Source organism: Lampetra planeri, chromosome 4 (assembly GCF_965212315.1).
Source record: "Lampetra planeri chromosome 4, kcLamPlan1.2.h2, whole genome shotgun sequence".
NCBI classification, from domain to species: Eukaryota; Metazoa; Chordata; class Hyperoartia; order Petromyzontiformes; family Petromyzontidae; genus Lampetra; species Lampetra planeri.
In genome coordinates this window covers 28,111,418-28,129,156 of record NC_136110.1, presented here as the reverse complement: position 1 = coordinate 28,129,156, position 17,739 = coordinate 28,111,418, and the positions used below count along the sequence as shown (strand labels likewise).

Genomic DNA, 17,739 nt, shown 5'->3' with positions numbered 1-17,739 from the left:
GGTGCCTTTATACTGATAGGAACCACCTGGTTCCACCAGTCCACAGGGGATTATTGTGTCCGTCCGTCCGTCGTGTATACAAAAATGGGAGGGGTGGGGCTGGGTGGAGAGGGTTCGGAGGGGCTGGGTGGGGAGGGGCTGGTCACCCCGTGGTGCCCTTATAAAACTCAACGTTTAACCTACTCACGCCGGCTTGTGCCCGCCCTCACAGTCGGGCATATTTGCGGAATACACCACGCCGCCGTTGACCCTGGCCATTGACCGAGCAACCCAACGTTCCTAGCAGCTCCCTCCGCAGTAATGTGTTTAAATCCCCCCCTCCTCGTCTCTGTCCAGCTATCAGAATAAACGAGCACGCCACAGTTAGTCAATCGGCAGGTGGCGTGTGCTAGGGTAAAGTGTGGGTACTCCTACCACTCCCAAGTGGTAGGCGTACTCACACTTTACGTACGGTGCGAAATAAGTTCAACATACCAGCGTGGAAGAGTAGGCCAAAATAGTCTCTGGCGAGACAACTATTTAACGATTGGAGGGCTATGCTTTTGGCCTTCATGGGTTGGTTGCATATTCTATGGGTCTTTCGGTAAAGTCACGTAGATAGAAAAAATTATAAAAATAATAATATCACGACGTTTCAATCGCAACACAAGCAATCGTCATCAGGTGATGACGATTTTTCTATCTACGCGGCTTTACCGAAAGACCCAAAGAAAATGAATTCCTGCAGTCACGAAAGCTTTAAGTCAAGGGTTGGTTGCACTTTGCAGCATATCCATGTGTGTCAACTGCCAACTTGCACATCAGTAGAAGTTGCGCTTCCAAAATAATTCATTCATCCAACTTAAAAAAACAACAACATTAACAGGCTTTACAACAGGGAATTGGTCAACCAAGACGCCTGTTAACCGATTGACGGGAGGAGGGGTCAGTGGGGGGTCAACTGGCATTCTTAGAGGGAGACTGTAGGGGTCTGCTAACTAGCAGGAGGTGGCTGCAAGTATTCGCATGCATTGCGGCTCTTGAAATACTGATTTTATTTTTACCGAAATAAAAAATGTTTAGTTTAGTTGCCGATCCCTGGAATATAAATACGGCAGTCAGCCACAGGCAGCAAAAATGCTACCAACTCAGAAACATCGACTAAAAGTCAAGTAGATGGAAACCAAAATAATGCATATTCTACTTAATTATATTAAGAAAATTAAGTTGCAAAGTAAAATCTGCTGCAACATGTTGTACGTCACATGAGAACAATGTGTTTATTTGGCAATTTCACTGCGATCTTTCTAGTCAGGTTTTGAAGTGCATTTTGGGAAAGCAGATTGTTGAGGTAGTAGACAATTAATGTAATTTGCGTAAACATTTTCCAAGTGAATAATAAACAAGCGATTATTTAACAACCACCAACGAATTGCCTTTCAAAGCACTTCAGAAAACGAAATTCAGTACTGTACTGTATAAGCAAAATTCCATTCTGCATCTCCACATACAAACATATGTCCATCAACCTGTTGACTTGTTAGACGAATGTAAGCAGGAGGGTTTATTGAAGAGAGCAACCTCTGGATCTGCTTTGACCTCGGTCTCATCAGCAGCATCAAGTATTGTTCAGCAGTTGCCACGGGATTACCAAATCTTTCTTAGTGGCAAAAGCCCTCATCAATGTACATTCAAATGTGACCCCCACCCCCCCCCCCGTTCAATGCAAAATGGAATACATTTCACGAAGCATTTTGGGTAAAATGCTTTGCGTTTGCTCGTTACATTCACGCTTGATGCCACGCGCAACGGGGATGTGCCCAGAAAATGAAGGCGCGTCACATGAGGCACATCACGGTTTAAATGGACACCGATGATGTCTACTCTCCGAATCTAAAAATATCTCAAAAGTGTCTATGCAAGGATACCCAAACACCGCTTTAGTTAATTCTCGAAAACAAATGCAACATTTACAATTGACTACTAGAGAATGTAAAGAAAAAAATCCCCAAGTACATCGCACCAAGCTTTTAAGGTCTGTGGGGGAAAATGTGCTCAAGGCAGCGTGTGTGTATGTATGTATGTGGGGAGTGGTGGTGTAGCGGTTAGCGCGCTGCGCTACGAACCCGGCGACCCGAGTGCGATTCCCGCTCACGGCCAACACCGTTGACGATTATCTAAACCGATAGTGGGCCTCTCCTAGGTCGACTCAGCCTCAAATGAGTACCTTGCGTGGTGTGTAAACATCGCCACTGGGGAGACAAAGGCGGTCGGGCGTAGTGTTGGCCACCCACCCCCTCGTGTGCCGTGCCTGCTCTCATAGGTGCTCGCTAGCAGCAATTGCCCCAACAGTCTGGCAAGGCTAGACGGGGAACCTTTGTTGTTTGTTGTGTGCAGGTGAGCAAAGACACATCAGAGCTCCACTCAAAGTTACGCGACACAATCCCCGTCACAGACGCGTCCACAGAATCTGTACGACACGATTTTAATAACCATCTGACTGTGCTCCTCACCTCACTGGAATGTTCGAGAATAGGGCTCCACACAAATCAGGCGAACATGCGTACAAATAAACAGAGGCATTCCCCAGGTGCAGAAACACATCAAACTAAACACACAGAAGCAATGTTCACTGGGAATTCAATTATACCGTGTGTGTGTATGTGTGTATATATAAGCTATCAACTGTTTTTCACGGTGTAACACAAACACTAATATCGTTTCTATAAGCACATCTTCTTTTCTCCCCCTTGCCGCACACGAACGCGTTTTTGTCGAGAAGAACCCCGAGTCAAAGTCTGCGTGGTGGGGGTAGACGACACAAAAGGGCTTCTGTTTGGGTTAATTCCCTTCTGTGAACTTGACGGTCACCTCCCAGAACTCATTTCCTCCCATGCCCTCCCGCTGCTGTTGATGGTTGTGTGTGGCACACACACACACCCCCGGTGAGGTTGGCCCTGTGGGTTAGTCGTGTGCAGGAGAAGCGATGGGGGTGGTGCTGAATTAATGGCACGAGCGGCTGACAGCTTGCGTAACCCCCTGTCGCACTGCCCCACCCCCCACCACCCCCCTGCAGCGCCGCGCACAAACCCTCCTCTCGCTCCATCACGCGTCAGCGGATGGAATGTTCTTCCGTAAATAAACAGCCCACACGCAGCACACACACAAAAAAATACACTACAAAAGTTTTCCCTTCAAATAGCAGACGGGCCAGTTCTATGCATTCACGTGAGAGGGGGGTGGGGGGTGGGGGGGGTGGGGGTAGTTTGGCTCATGAATACCGAATTGTGCATAAAAACTGCAGTCCTTGCAATGACAATGAGCCATGAGCGTCGTAGCATTGGACGCGGCTAGCCAGCGTAGTTGTCAGCAGAAATGTGTACACAATCGAAAATGTTATTCTTACAGCTGCATCGCGCTACCGCGTGTGCTTTCGCAGTTGCGCCGTATGGAGCTCTCCGATGTGTTTTTGGGGTTGCACCGAGTGTTGTTCATCTAAGTTGTCTTGTGGTTGTTGTTCTTGTTGTTGTTTGACTTGCATCCCACTGGGATTTTTGCACACAGCGTTGGTGTAACGGTGTTTTTTTCTGCAATATTTTGCTGTCTTTTCTTGGTTTTTCTGTTTGCACTCAGTCACATATTCACTTTAAGCTGTTTTTTGTTCATGTTTTAGTTTTTGGTTTGTTGCGGTGTGCACCCGATTCAAGAGCCGAATGGCTCACAGGGCTATACCTAATAAATGAACTTGAACTTGTTCGTCACGATGTCACGACGTTTCGTTTCCACGTTCTGCGAGCGTCTTTTAAATATTCCACCTGGATGTTCCTAGCTCGTTTGCAAGAGCTAAAGCTCCCAGCACGTGGAGCGCAACGTTGACATCGTGCCAAACAACACACGGCACAACCCGCAAACACGGAGGAGAGCTGCATGGTCATGTCTGCAGGTACATACCAAAGCATGCCATCTGCCTTACCGTGGGGTTAAAGACCTTGTGATTTTACCATTAGCGAAGACAAACCATTGCGCAGAAGGTGGACTCCTTCTTAAAAGTGAAAACAATAATTCCCCCTTGGGTCGGGTATTGTGGCTCATCCAAATGGTGTCCACAATTCGGATAGACACTAACGGAGTGGATTCAATGCTCGTTCCACATTTTACCAAACAAGTCAACGCTTCGTGGACGTTTGCCAAACTCCCAAACTCACTCGACGAATAGGTCGACGGCTGATGACAGCTAAACAAATGGATTTATGTGGTCCTTTGGAGTGTCACCCCCCCACATTTGAATTGAGTTCACGTGCACGAGTGAGATGGATTATGGCATTGGGAGGTTCAAGATGGATGGCGATGTCAACCGGGAAAGCCTTCATCCAACAGGGCGTAGATAATGGATAATGAATGACGATGCAATTCTAGATGTGGCCACGATTTTAAGCAAAATTGTACAAATACAATTGCATCATGCTGAAGATGTTTGATAAACATCTGTATTTGGTGGACTACTTAAGCGAAAACCATCAGAGGGCCGATGAAGTGGGCTTGACATGTGGGTCTATCAAATAAATCCATTACGGTACTTGCACTAGGCCGAGGTCGCATGTGCACAATTGCATGCGAGATTTCAAATGTGAATAAGAGAGATATTATTGAATACCTAGAATATTGTATATAGATTTGTATTTTCAAGAGGAATCGGCCTTAGTGCCCTGTGTAACTGGGTGAGATGGGGAAGCTAAATTTAAGGCAGAACAATGACAGTCAAATTATCTCCTGGGTGACTCTTGAAAGTGAAATGGGACTGAAGAATCTGGGTCCACAAAAAAACAAACCATGTGCATTGACCTCTGACCCACCTGCTTCCCTCTTTTCATTGTGGATACTCAGAGCAGACAAAGAGAAAGAGAGAGAGAGTGAGGATGCAAAGAACAATTGTTTTCATGCTTTTCATCTTAAGTTTAAGAAACAAAAGGACTGAACCCAGCACACACACACAACAGACTGTGTGAGTGCCTAAATGCGACCAGTCATTTTCGGATCTGTCACTACAATATAATTATTTGTTTCTCCAATGTTAGAGAGGTGCGATATATAATTTATCCTGTGAGGGCAAGTGACAACACACATTTTTTGCGAGGCATCCAATGGCCAACTCCTCAGCAGCACAATCACGCTGCATCAGTGCACAACCGAATGAAATTAACAGGCAGCAATTACCATGTAATGTGATTTAAAACAAAATACTGACGGCAGTATGCTCGGGGTATTGGCGATTATCACGCGAGGTTGAATAAGGGGCAGTGCAATGCTGACATTGTACACGTAGAGTGCTGCAGGTAAACACAAATAAGACTATCTCGTTAAAAAGAATATGCACGCGTACACAAACACGTCCAAGAGAACGCTGTATATATTGATGTGTGCCGGAGCATACTCGGTGGCGCACAATGTTGCCCGGCCACGAGCTTGCGTGCGCGCGCGTGCCGAGCCACATTTTCCCCAACGAAGCGGAGTTATTGTGTCGCCCCGGCTATTCCTCCCGAGACGACGTCTCCGATTTTGGAACGCTCCCTGCCGCCGCCGTGGCAGATTTCATCCCCGTCCTGTGCACCACCGCGTCACGCAGTTCATTGGCAAATTCCCTTCACAATGATCGGGGTCAAATTGGTGTACCGCACCTAACAAAAATAAAAGCTATTAATTCATTCGCGCATTCGGTATTGCGCACCATTTTTTTTTTAAATCCTTTATATTAAGTTCACTTGCTTGCTTGCTTGTGCGCTTACGACCGTGCAAATCTTTCGGTCGTTTTTTAACCCACTTCCCGTGATCCAATCGAGCTGACATTTTCCACACAGACTCGTTGTGCGTGACAATTAATTTTCGTGAAATGTTTTTTCCAAAATTTAACACTTTTAGGAATTTTTTTTAAATATTTAATTACCAATTGCTTAATGGTGGCAGGCAATCATCTGACCCATAGGTGGCAGCCATCTCAAGCCAGAGGACGAGAGGACTCTAGCCGCCACGCATATAAAGGATTTATAGTGAAAAACTTTGTTTTTACGGGTTAATCTTTTTAAAGGTGTGCAAGATTATCACCAAGCCGCTACGAGTGTTTGCAGACGTATTCTGCAGTCGTTTTGCAGTATTGGGGGGGGGGGGGGGGTAATTGCTATGTATTCTTCCAATTAAGTAAATTGTGGGTCATTTTCAAAACGTTGGCGAATTTGGACCATGACGCCAGTGCAATGGTGTTCTACTTTTTTTTCCAAATAATTTTGTGGGATATTTAATGTCTACCGCAAATCAGATGGCACATTTTAACGGGAAATAGAACCCCACAGTATTAACCAGGGTGGCCGTGGGTCTTGAACCACACACCTCCGCAACCAATGCTGCAACTTGCTCAGCCATGTCACCACCCCCTTAGATATACACGTACAGTATTTATGTATTTTGAACTTCTTTTGTACTATACGTAATCAACCGTGCTAATCGAAGGTGCGAATTGGAGTATAAGTCATCCTTTTATATATGTGTGGCGTGAAAGAATGTTCTTTGTTTATTTCTGGTAGGTAAAAAAAGAACTGCTAAAAATGTGAATTGTATAAAAAATTGAGTGAATTGCTGATGTATTACTAGTGATCATAAGTGTTTGTATGAATCAACATGCAAATATCATGATCATAATTTGTTTCTGGATATTGTACCTCATTAATTAAACATGTCCCAGAATGCCACGCAATTAAGAAGCACCTTTGCACACAGGAACTCGGAATGACACAAAGATCCTACTAAAAACACACACTCTGTGTTCTCATATCTCAAACAAAAACATATTTAAATGGCTGCACTGTACTTATAGCATATACACCGAGACGGAGTAGGATTGTGAGGTATGGCCGCTTCAGTGCCATGTCTGCCTCTGAGCTCAAGGTTCATTGGTTTGCACATCTATCGTGGCACGGTAGCGTGTGGCAAGCGAAGCATTGCACAACCGAACGAACCCCTTCACAGAGTGTGCGCTAAGCTCACAGGCTCATCGGTAAACTTGTGACAGGAGGCGTCCCCTGGCACTCTCTGTTTGCAAGAGCAAGAAAATAAGCGGTTGTGGCTTGGTAAAAATCTACTCTACCTACTCAATATTATGTACAAGATGCCCTTCCATCCGTTAAATGACATATTAATGGTGAAAGTGTAGCCCTGGAATTTCTTGGTCACCCCTGGCAGAAAGAGATCTCGAGATAGCCCCCTGCAGAGAATAATTTGGTAATTGTTTTTTTACCCTTCTACCTGGCAACAAAACTGACACCTTTTTACAGGGAGTCATGTTTGCATAGACCGCAATACCTGCAGTCATAATACAAACAAAAGACATAACTCTGATAATGTATGCACTGTCCTTGAAGTTGATTGGTCCACACCCGAGACAGCTTTCCTTAGAGCCTCGTCTCACATGGGTTGGACCAGATGACGCCAAAAGGCGCACAACTCAAAGACAACGCACCATCAGAGTATGAGAGCTCGGGGCAAGCATCTACACTATGGGAACCTCATTTGCCAGTAAAAATATGATAATTGGTTTTTTACCCTTCGATCTGGCAACAAAATTTGGCCTACTCTTCCACACACGGATGGCTACGTACGGTGCGAAATAAGCTCCGACATCCGTGCATACATATATACACGCTGGCCATACGTCTTGGAAGAGATGGGAATACCAACACTTTACCCCACCACACGTGACCTGCCAATCAAGTAACTGTGATGAACCAATGTATCCGATTGGGTGAACAGAGGTGGGGGGATTTAAGAAATGTGCCCATTGTTTCAACTGCTATGCTTGGAGGTCGAATGGTAACCTCCGGACCTCTGGATTACAAATCCCAATGTCATTAAACTCTTACGCCACGATAGCATTATAAATTTCACATATTAAAAAAAAAAACATCTTATATTTAATTACGTACATAAAAAACAGGTAACTGGATAAATTATGTTGCATGCATGTGTTTCAGCTTTAATGCATTTGTATGACACGGAGTTTCAGTTCTATAACACAAAAGAACACGCCCAGACTTTCATTCCATTTTGTTCTTTTGTTGCAAGCTGCAACAATAATAGCTTGCAAGACAAGAAGGCTCCCGTGTATAACGCATTGAAAGTGGTGTCCGAATGATATATGTGCTCTTCGGTTTTCAATGAAGTGCACCCCAAATGTGCGAGACACTTTAATCTCCTCCAGTGGGCATCATAGCCCGATCCTTCAAGCCAGAGTTCAAACTACCTTTCATGCCGCACTAATGGCATGGGAAAGAAATCAATTTAGATCTGTTGGGAAATAACAGTTAACCCTTTTATAGTACAGTTATTTAACAAAATTAGGGTACTCCGTTGGCAGAAATGCATTGCATTAACTATGGTTAAGAGAGTGGTGGCGCCAGTGTTTGACACACTGTGGCATGAACCAGGCAAATCGAAGTTTGATGCCTTGCCATGGATGATAACTAGTCCAGGCACCCCCCCACCCACCCCTTTCACGAACCCACACTGACCACAATTTTGAAGTACTCTATGGTCAAACAAACCGCCTCCAACCCCCATGGCCAATAGCACAGCAATGAGAGGACTTCATCCAGTAGTGGATTCGCGAATGGCGAAATATCACGATTAATTAATGCGTCTATATTACAGCCAACTGAGGAAGAAAGCATTCGTGTGATACAAAAAAAAACATGTATTCAAACAAATTCACTCCTGGAACGGTCAGTTGGCAACTGTGTACTGCAAATCCCATGCTATCCAAAAACCACTGCCTCTTGGCTCTCTCAGTTACCTTGGTAGAATAACTTGGGTTTTTTTTTCCTTGGCACTTTCTTCAAATTCTAGCTAGTGGAATGTCAGATATTGCCTCAGGGGTTAATGCCAAACGTGTATCCTGTGCTAGTCACGTGGATTTCATTTTGAATCGATTGCCCAACTTGAGAATTCGTCTTAATGTGTAACGCATTTTTATATATAAAAAAAACAGGGACTGCCTTATTAATGTACATCCGTCAACCCCACAAAAATAACCCTTTAGAGAAAATAGAGCCACGTATTATAGCTCTTGTTACATTTGCAATGACCTGGTACTGCGGGCTTGAAAACAACGTTTTCTAAATAAATGCATCGTGACGTGAAATAGCTAGTAGACTGCATCAAAGATGTTTACGAGGAAAATTCAAGTGCCACCGGATTGGTTGGCACCAAAACACCTGATTGCCCCAAGTAAGAAAACCATCCAATCCCATTCGACTTGTGCAACGTCAGGGAGACACCTCCCCACAGCCACTTTCCAGCCCTCCACAACGGCTGCAATCTCAAAAGCAAGAGTTAAAGTCAGAGGAGGTGGGGTGTGCAAAGGCACCACAACCCATGAAATATTACACCGACCCCTTAGTATAACCCAGTGGACAGCAGTTAGAACATCTGCTTTGAATGCCCGATCTGCTGTAAAATGTCAAATCACAAATCCACTGCAAATAGAACCTCCTCCAAACCGCGACCTTCAATCCATTCTGCAATTCATGCCCTTTGTGCTCACGGTGTGACCAAAAATATGCCCTACTTGTAACCCAATGTCTCACTATTTTTTTTCTGTACCAAGGATCTTTTAGAAAAAAAAATCCAATTCCTGGAATGTGTACACGGATAGCCTGTGGCTAGCACCAGAGTCAGAACACACAGCCGGTCTTCATGTGGCATTACAATCAAATGCAACTCACCAGTAAAATGATACCGGTGGCTTTGTTGCAAGTGTTCTCGCTTATAGCTCCTGGGGTCATGGCTGAGGTGACGCCATTAGTTCTGTTGGGCTGCACGTTTGTTTCACGGCAAGTTGGTTAACTAGCGCCCGCGTTCCCAAAAGGGCAGCTTTTGGAGCTCATCGCGCATGCATGAATGTAAGCAATAGACATTCCTACGGTCTAGGATTAATGACTGCTTTTGTAATTGGAGTCAGCCAAACTACGGGCCACGTGTCGAGGTGCCTTCTGGGTGCTGTTAAAGTCGCCACGTGCACGAGTCGCGTTTCTCATCCTGTACTCACTCGTCAAGCTCCCGCCTCCCCACACCCCAGCACAGTCGTCTAAAGGGTGTTTTTTTTTATCCGATTCATTATTTTAAATTGCACGCCTTAAGTATGGAACGCTATCCTGCGCCGCTCGGAATTTGCAAAGGAATGTTATCAGGCGATTACTTTTCAAATTAAATGTGTTTTCCTGAAGAGCATCGATTATCTTTCCATTTGAGCAGCAGTTAATTATTTATGTTGAACTATTAGTTCCTCAAACATGCAACACTAGATGCAATCCCTGACCATATTTCTGCACAATCTTTGCAAATGCACAAGACACAAGGGATGGAACAGTGGCGTGGTGGTTTGTGCTCTACACTATGAACCTCATAATCTGAGTTCAATTCCAACCAGTAACTCACGCCAACGACGAATGACATCGGAACTGGCCCTGTGCACATCGCTTCACCCAACACACATTGACCAAGATGGTGAAGTATGGTCAAACAACTCTCATGTTTGATATGTTGTGTGCAATGGGGGGCTTCATCCAGCAGCTGGTTGATAATAAATACATATCTTTATTTTTATGATTAAGAAACAAGGTGATGTATTAGTGTCCATGCGTGCCCGCACACCAATTCCATTTTCTTTGAAAACACAGCCAGGCCTCTCGGAGCATTTAACAAGCTCGGCAATCGGATAGGTCAACCTCTCTATATCATCTCCTCGTTATGTGCCCCCTACCCCTTTAAGCAGAAACACCCCGGAGTCAAAGTGAGGCGCTACTGTAGAATACAAAAAATCTTTGAGCTTGAAGTTGTATCGAGAAATCGATAACCTGCCATGTTCTGTCTGCACAGCACATAGAATGGCATTTTAAATGTCCTCCTGAGCCAGTTCAGGACCCGCGCTGTTGTAGGATCTCATTAGAGAAAATAAGAGCTGTTGATGCCATCAATACTGGGCATCCAGTGACGATTCCCACGGGTGCTCTTAATCCAGAGCGCGGTGTTGTTTCGAGTGGTGCGGGTATAATACAGGGTGGCCCAAAAGTCAGGACACATAGGGCTATTTCAATTATTTTAATACTGGCATTAAAATATTTTAATTGTTTGTGCTTTATGCATACAATGGTTCTATTACCATTATTCACATCGACTTCTTTTCTTGCCTTTCAGATAGCATTTAGAAATTTAGAAACATTGACTAAAGACCAGTTCAATTAGATTTTTATATGAATGCTAAAAAAAAGGCAAATGTACTTTTTTAAAAGTCCTACATAAATATCAAAAAATAATTCAGTCATGAATTAGTTAATGGCAGTCGTTTGAACAAATGTAAAAATAAATTTAATAACCCCATGTGATTTGTTAAAATAACATGATAATAAGACAATGCGACAACACGTTCTTACCTCTGCTATATAATATATGCAATCAAGGGCAAACACGAGTATAGTGCACATCAAAACGACAGTGAGGATAATACAGTATATACATAAATACGTTACAGAAATGATTCACAGCTTATGTCAATCAATCCTTTGCTGGATGAAAGCCAGACCCAAGCCATGTTGGCCATGAAGAGTGTTTGACCATACTTAACCATACTGGTCAGTGGGGGTTAGTGAAGGAGATGGTGGTAAGGGATGGAATTATGGCAGGGTCGCTAGCTGTGGTCCTGAATCGAACTCAGGTAGCCCGGCTCCGAGCACGGTGCGCTAACCACTGCACCACCGCTCTAACTCCACAGGCACGGTGGATATGCAGTGCGCATTATTTTGCATTATCTTAAAGCGCAGTACTTGGGTTTCCAGTTATTGTTTTAACGTAACTTTATACATTCATATACAGGACATGTATTATAGTCCAATATAATAACATTGGATAAGATTGTAAAGGCTTCCCAAGCACACCGCGTGTGGCCACTAATTCATTGATTAATTCCGAGGCCAAGAATTTTGTAGAGTAGAATTCAAAGAGTTTTACAGTGAGAATACACTCCAGCATGACATCTGATAGGCTTCCTATCGTCACTCCACATCAAAACGAAACAGCTTCATTCCATAAGCCCATCGGCTATGCAGTCCACCGATTATTATTATTATTATCCAGCAGCGAATGTTTAAGAAGGGAAAACCTCTGGGTCATTTTCCGCTTTCTGCATCTCATCAGCGGAGTTCGACTTGTTAAAACAAATACTGGTCGACTGAACACGTAGGGTTTCTGATTGGATTGCCAGCACGGTATTTGCAGGAACTCTCCCATCAACAAGTCCCTTCTTAATCGAGGCAAAAGAAACAGCGTTAACGCGCCCAGTTACGATACCCGCTCCAATCTGACCACATTAAATACATCGCTAGCGCAGGTAAATCAGGTGATAGAGCAGCCACGTGAGTTTCGTTGACATTAAAACGCGGGCTTGGTCGACCCTTGTTTTTGACCGCCGTGGAGAATCAAAAATTAAACAACGCAAATACGCGCAAGTACACACACACACAGACACACAGACCCAACACGTCCAACATCGAAGTGCTTGTGCCCGCAACTTACCATTTCACTTTTGGCGAGCGCCACAAATGACAGGAACAGAAGAAGAATCATCTTCTTCTTCTCCATGATCGCCGACTAGATCGATCCCTCGCAGTAAAGCGCCTCGACTTGATCGGCGTGCTCAACCACCCTGCACGGACGGCTACGCAGAGATGAATCTGGCAGCCGCGTCTCTCGGGTGTAGAGCAGAGCAGAGGCAGAGAGAGAGAGAGATGGATGACGATGTCGCTCTTGGATTTGGTTTTTGTGGGTCGCGTCCGATCGCCTCTCACCCTGCCAGCGGTGCCTTAAGCGCAGCGCTCAGGCAGGAGGAGGAGACGGGAGCTGGTCAGTCGTACACACCCCCCCCCCTACACACACACACAGAGACCCTCCTCGCTAAAAAAAACAATCGCAGCTATCAAATCAAGCTTCTCTCTCGTGCGCGCGCGTGCGTGTGTGTGATGTGTCCCGCTTTCCCCACACACAGCTCACAAGAAGCCGACTGTTGTTTTATTTTTCCGAGTTTCACCCACCCCCCTCTCTCCGTTTTGTGTGTGTGTGCGTGTGTTTAATGCAGCAGCCAGAGGATAGGAGGGACTTTGGTAGCACGGGGGTTTAAAGTTATCCGAAACCCCCCACCCACTTCTTTCAGATTTTCAGCAAGGCAAGTAAAGCCTCTTCAACACAACAACAGTTCTTGCGACTGAAAGGGTGTTTTGCACGCGCTTATATATTTATATAGACGCACACACACACACTCACTCTCACGCTCCCCACTCTCTCGCTTCGCTTGGTCGCGACATGGCCAATATATGTTATGACATTACGTAATTACATTCCAGAAATCACCACCATCATGTGTGAATAACGCGCGTTTCGAGAATGAAGATATGTGGTGGTGGTGGTGGGGGCGGGGCGGGCGGGCGGCGGTGAAACTTCTAACATTGTTCCAAATTTTTGTCGATTTAAAGCTTTCGTGACTGCAGGGATTCATCTTCTTGGTTCTTTCGGTAAAGTCACGTAGAAGGGAAGTAATAAAATAATAAAAATAAACATAATAAAATCATTCTCACGACGTTTCGGCCACAACGCAAGCAGCCGTCCTCAGGTGAAAACCAGGTCTGTCGGAGAGACAGCGTCTGATTCAAACGCTGTCTCTCCGACACACCTGGTTTTTACCTTCCCTTCTACGTGACTTTACCGAAAGAACCAAGAAGATTGTTCCAAATGATTGCTGTCTACATCGGTACTCATTTTAACACGCAGAACAATGGGTGGCTGAGTGGAAAAAAACTGCGAGATTGATTTTACGAAGGCCGTCTTGGGCACTCCTCGAATCAATGATGCGCAGCAGATCTTTGTAAAATCCACCGCTGGATGAAGAACCCCGTGTTTTGCGCTGATTTTATATGTAGCGGGGCTTTGATTCTACTCCACCACGTGGGTCAGTGCGGGTTTGTGAAGCGGCGTGGGGAGGAGGTGTCAGGATGATCACTCGTCGTTCCGGACAGCCGTGGCCTGGAATTGCAACTCAACGCGGTCGTGGTTTGCAGACCCAAACGTGCGCACGACAGATTTTCTTGAAACAGCGAACGCGTGCCTATACGAGGGGTCATTTACGACGTTATGATGATATCCATCACGAACTTAGTCACGTCATTGTAATCTGCCATGGTCAATACACTGCTGGATGAAGCCCTCTCCAAGCTACGATTTGCGCTCGCGATCCTGCGATGTTTGAGTCCACGTAAAACTTGCACACGAGCCGATTTCATCGTTCCATCTCCCCGGACAAACGCCCTCTCGGACGCGTTACATTCCTTGCATGTCATAGACATTATTCCAGAACTTTGAGCACATTGTTTCTTTAATACACGTGTCCTGTCCAAATCCACGCTAGATGTTTAAACATGTTTGTGTGAACCTGTAGTGAAGTGAGATCACCGCTGCCATGTCGATGTGAGTGGTCGTTAACAATAACAACGGAATCAAACTTGAAAAGTGCGCAAAGAAATGTTGAGAGACGCGTGCTTTGAAAGTACATGGAGAGATACATGCAGAGGAACACGGAGTGCTCCAGATGTCGTATGACCCCCAATCCAATTCTCTCAAACGAAAGATATATTTTTTAAAGTCAGGTTTATTTCAAACAGAAATGAATATTCAAAGTGAAAAGAATGTTACGGGTCAATTAATTTGGGATTACAAGACATCCGGACCACCCTGCAGGTTTTAGAATATGCACTTGTTAAAGGCATAATTAAAACTGAATAAAGGCAAATGAGATTGGACTGGATAATGACCGATGGTTAAAGGCTATCGAGTGGCAGTCAAAGGTCGGAAACCCACCCAAGCGGACACTGACGCAGGAGATGGAGCGATTGAATCAGCTCGTGCGTGCAAGTGCGGGATCGTAAATATGGCGAAATGTCCGTCTCTACCCAGCAGTGAATTGATCATGGCTAATGATGATGATGATAAGTTAGACCCCAAAAATTATTGGCGACGTGCTATTATTAATATTGTCTTCCGTGGTAAGCAATCGGCGCCAGGAGACGGAAGGCCGGTTTGGTGACGATATTTATTCAGGTGCGCCGCTGAAAGTTATCCAAGGGCTTTTCCTCGCGAAGGCTACGGCTGTCCACGTCTACTCCTCAAAGAAAAACAAATGCTGATTAGATTTTGACTTAAAACTTTCGTGACTGCAGCAAATCATATTTTGGTTCTTTCGGTAAAGTCAGAAAATAAAAATAAAATAAAAAAAATAAATTAAAATTTTAAATAAAAGCAAAAAACCACGACGTTTCGATCGCAACACAAGCGGTCTTCATTAGGCGCCTGATAAAGACCGCTTGTGTTGCGATCGAAACGTCGTGTTTTTTTATCTTTAATTTGTATATATATTTTTAGTTTTTTTTCATTTTACATTTATTTTATTTGTATTTTCTATCTACGTGACTTTAGCGAAAGAACCAAGAATATGAATGCTGATTAAACGACAGTAATTGCTTTCGTGTGTGCACGGGCAATCACAGACACACACAACGAGGCCGGATGTTTTTACTCGATGATGGTAGCAATTAGCTGGGTTGGTGCCCTGCGGTTACTAAAAAACAGAACAAGAAAAAGTCACCCAGCCCGCACCGGTAAAACAGGAATTGCTGTTTGTCGGGAACACGGGGGAGGGGTCTTTAAAGCGTTTCCTATTTGCTAAGTTGACCCGATGAAATATCCAAGTAGTGTAGCAGCGCCATCTGTGGATGTGGCATTGGACGTCCGACGAAGACTAAACGGCACACGATGAACACGGTAGAGGAAACAAATGTCAGCTCGCAATACGCGCCGCACGACATTCGCTCACTCGAGAAGAGAGAGACCGACTCGGAAGCGACAGCAGCCACGCAGGTCAGCCGGTGCTAACAATTTAACAATTGCCCAAGTTGCGCGTTTTTTTTAAAAACATCTATAAAAAATGTGTTCATAAAATTAATGAGTATTAACCTGCGGGCGGGGGGGCGGGGACCGGAGCAACTTAGATAAAATCCACGCGTGCGAGGGGACAACGCTCGATCCGCATTTCGGATGGTCGAGATGGAGATTCGGCCACGCTTGACTGTACCGCCATCTCACGGCGAAGCAGGGTATGGCACCTCGATGCCGCACGCGAGCAGGGCGATTCACGCAGATTGTAATGCCACCACCGTTCCAGTGCTGAATTACAGACGTGTGCCACCGCCATCAGGCGCATGGTCAGCGATTTAATTTCATCCAGAGCTGCGGTTAGTATTTCGGGTGGACGCCGTAAAATACTCTGCGAGAAATGAAGTCCGATTTAAACGTGGAATTTGCAGCACCCCTTCTCAATGCGTTGAAGGCCCCCCCCCTCTCACGGCATGGGAGTTATTTGACCATACTTAACCGTGCATATTCTTATTCTTGGTTCTTTCGGTAAAGTCACGTAGAAAGGAAACAATAAAATAATAAAAATATCAAATAATACAATTCTCACGTTTTAAATAAAAATGTAACCGTGCACGTTGTGATCTTTGCTCGATTGTGTGTTCTGTTAATTTGTTTCTGGTTGCTTGGCCACTAAATCCATTGCGATGAAAACAATGGGTCCAATTCTTTAAATCAGTCGTCTCTTTTAATTATTGCAGTATATAACTCTACGACTGACATTTAATCTCTGTGCAGTTAGTGAATTTTTCATTGATACAACAGCCGGTCTGCTTTGACGTCGTCACATCCGGAACACCCTCATCTTAAGAACAATGTTTCCTAGAGTGCAGTGTACAATGAGATCTGCATATTATTCCAAGTATTTTATAATTAGTTATATTTTATGGTTACATCTTAAGGGCTAACGTTTGATTACCAACCAACTTATTGTTTTGCCACTTTCAACGCTTAACATCCGAAGTTGTCCTTTACGTAATTTTATTCATGCCTATGGTAGTTTTCCCCCCTCTATTAACCTTTAACTGCAATTAAATTATAACACCATCTGACAAGACGAAAACTAGGGGCATTACAAATTAAGCGCGACTTACCAAGACATCTCAGATTGTCATCTTTCACAGGGAGTTCAGTTGATACATGCAATGTAACGTTTTGTTATGCAATTTGTATGGTAAAATTAGTTGGAACAAAACAAAATTAGCAAAGCGAAATTCAAACAAGACCGTAAAAGGTGATGTTTAATCTAATCATTGCCCTGAAGTGACCATTCAGAAACAGACGCTAATCGTTGAACTCAATTATTTGAACCCAAAGTCTATTTTTCATCATGGGACTCCGTTGCCAGTATAAAAATTTTAAATAGGTTTTACCCATTCTGGCAACAGGCGTTAAAGATGGCAAGGGAGGTTTTCCCATCATGTTGCAGCTCACCCCGAGCTCTCAATGTCCTGATCCGTGCGTTGTCTTTGTGCTGTTCGCCATTTGGCGTCAATCTGGCCTAACACGGTTTCAGACTAGGCTCTAAAGTTCTCTGCTGATGACCAATCAGTTTCAAAGACAATGTACATACTGTCAGAGCATCTTTTTTGTTTGCATGTTCACCACAAGTAAATGTGGTTAATGCAGACATGATTCCTTGCAAAAGGTTTGTTTGGTGTTTTAACATCTTAACTGTATTGCCAGAAAGAGTAAAACCTATTCTTA

General features: G+C 44.4%; 1 protein-coding gene across 1 annotated transcript in view; it reads right to left on the bottom strand.

The window, feature by feature from the left end:
- LOC144717896 (uncharacterized) overlaps window positions 1-13,053 on the bottom strand; it is a 114,097-nt gene extending 101,044 nt beyond the window's left edge. Inside the window, exon 1 of the mRNA XM_078593674.1 lies at window positions 12,592-13,053. Within this exon, the coding sequence (XP_078449800.1) occupies window positions 12,592-12,657 (66 nt within the window). The 5' untranslated portion in view covers window positions 12,658-13,053. The remainder of the gene's footprint in view (window positions 1-12,591) is intronic.
- Between the last annotated feature and the right edge of the window lie 4,686 nt (window positions 13,054-17,739).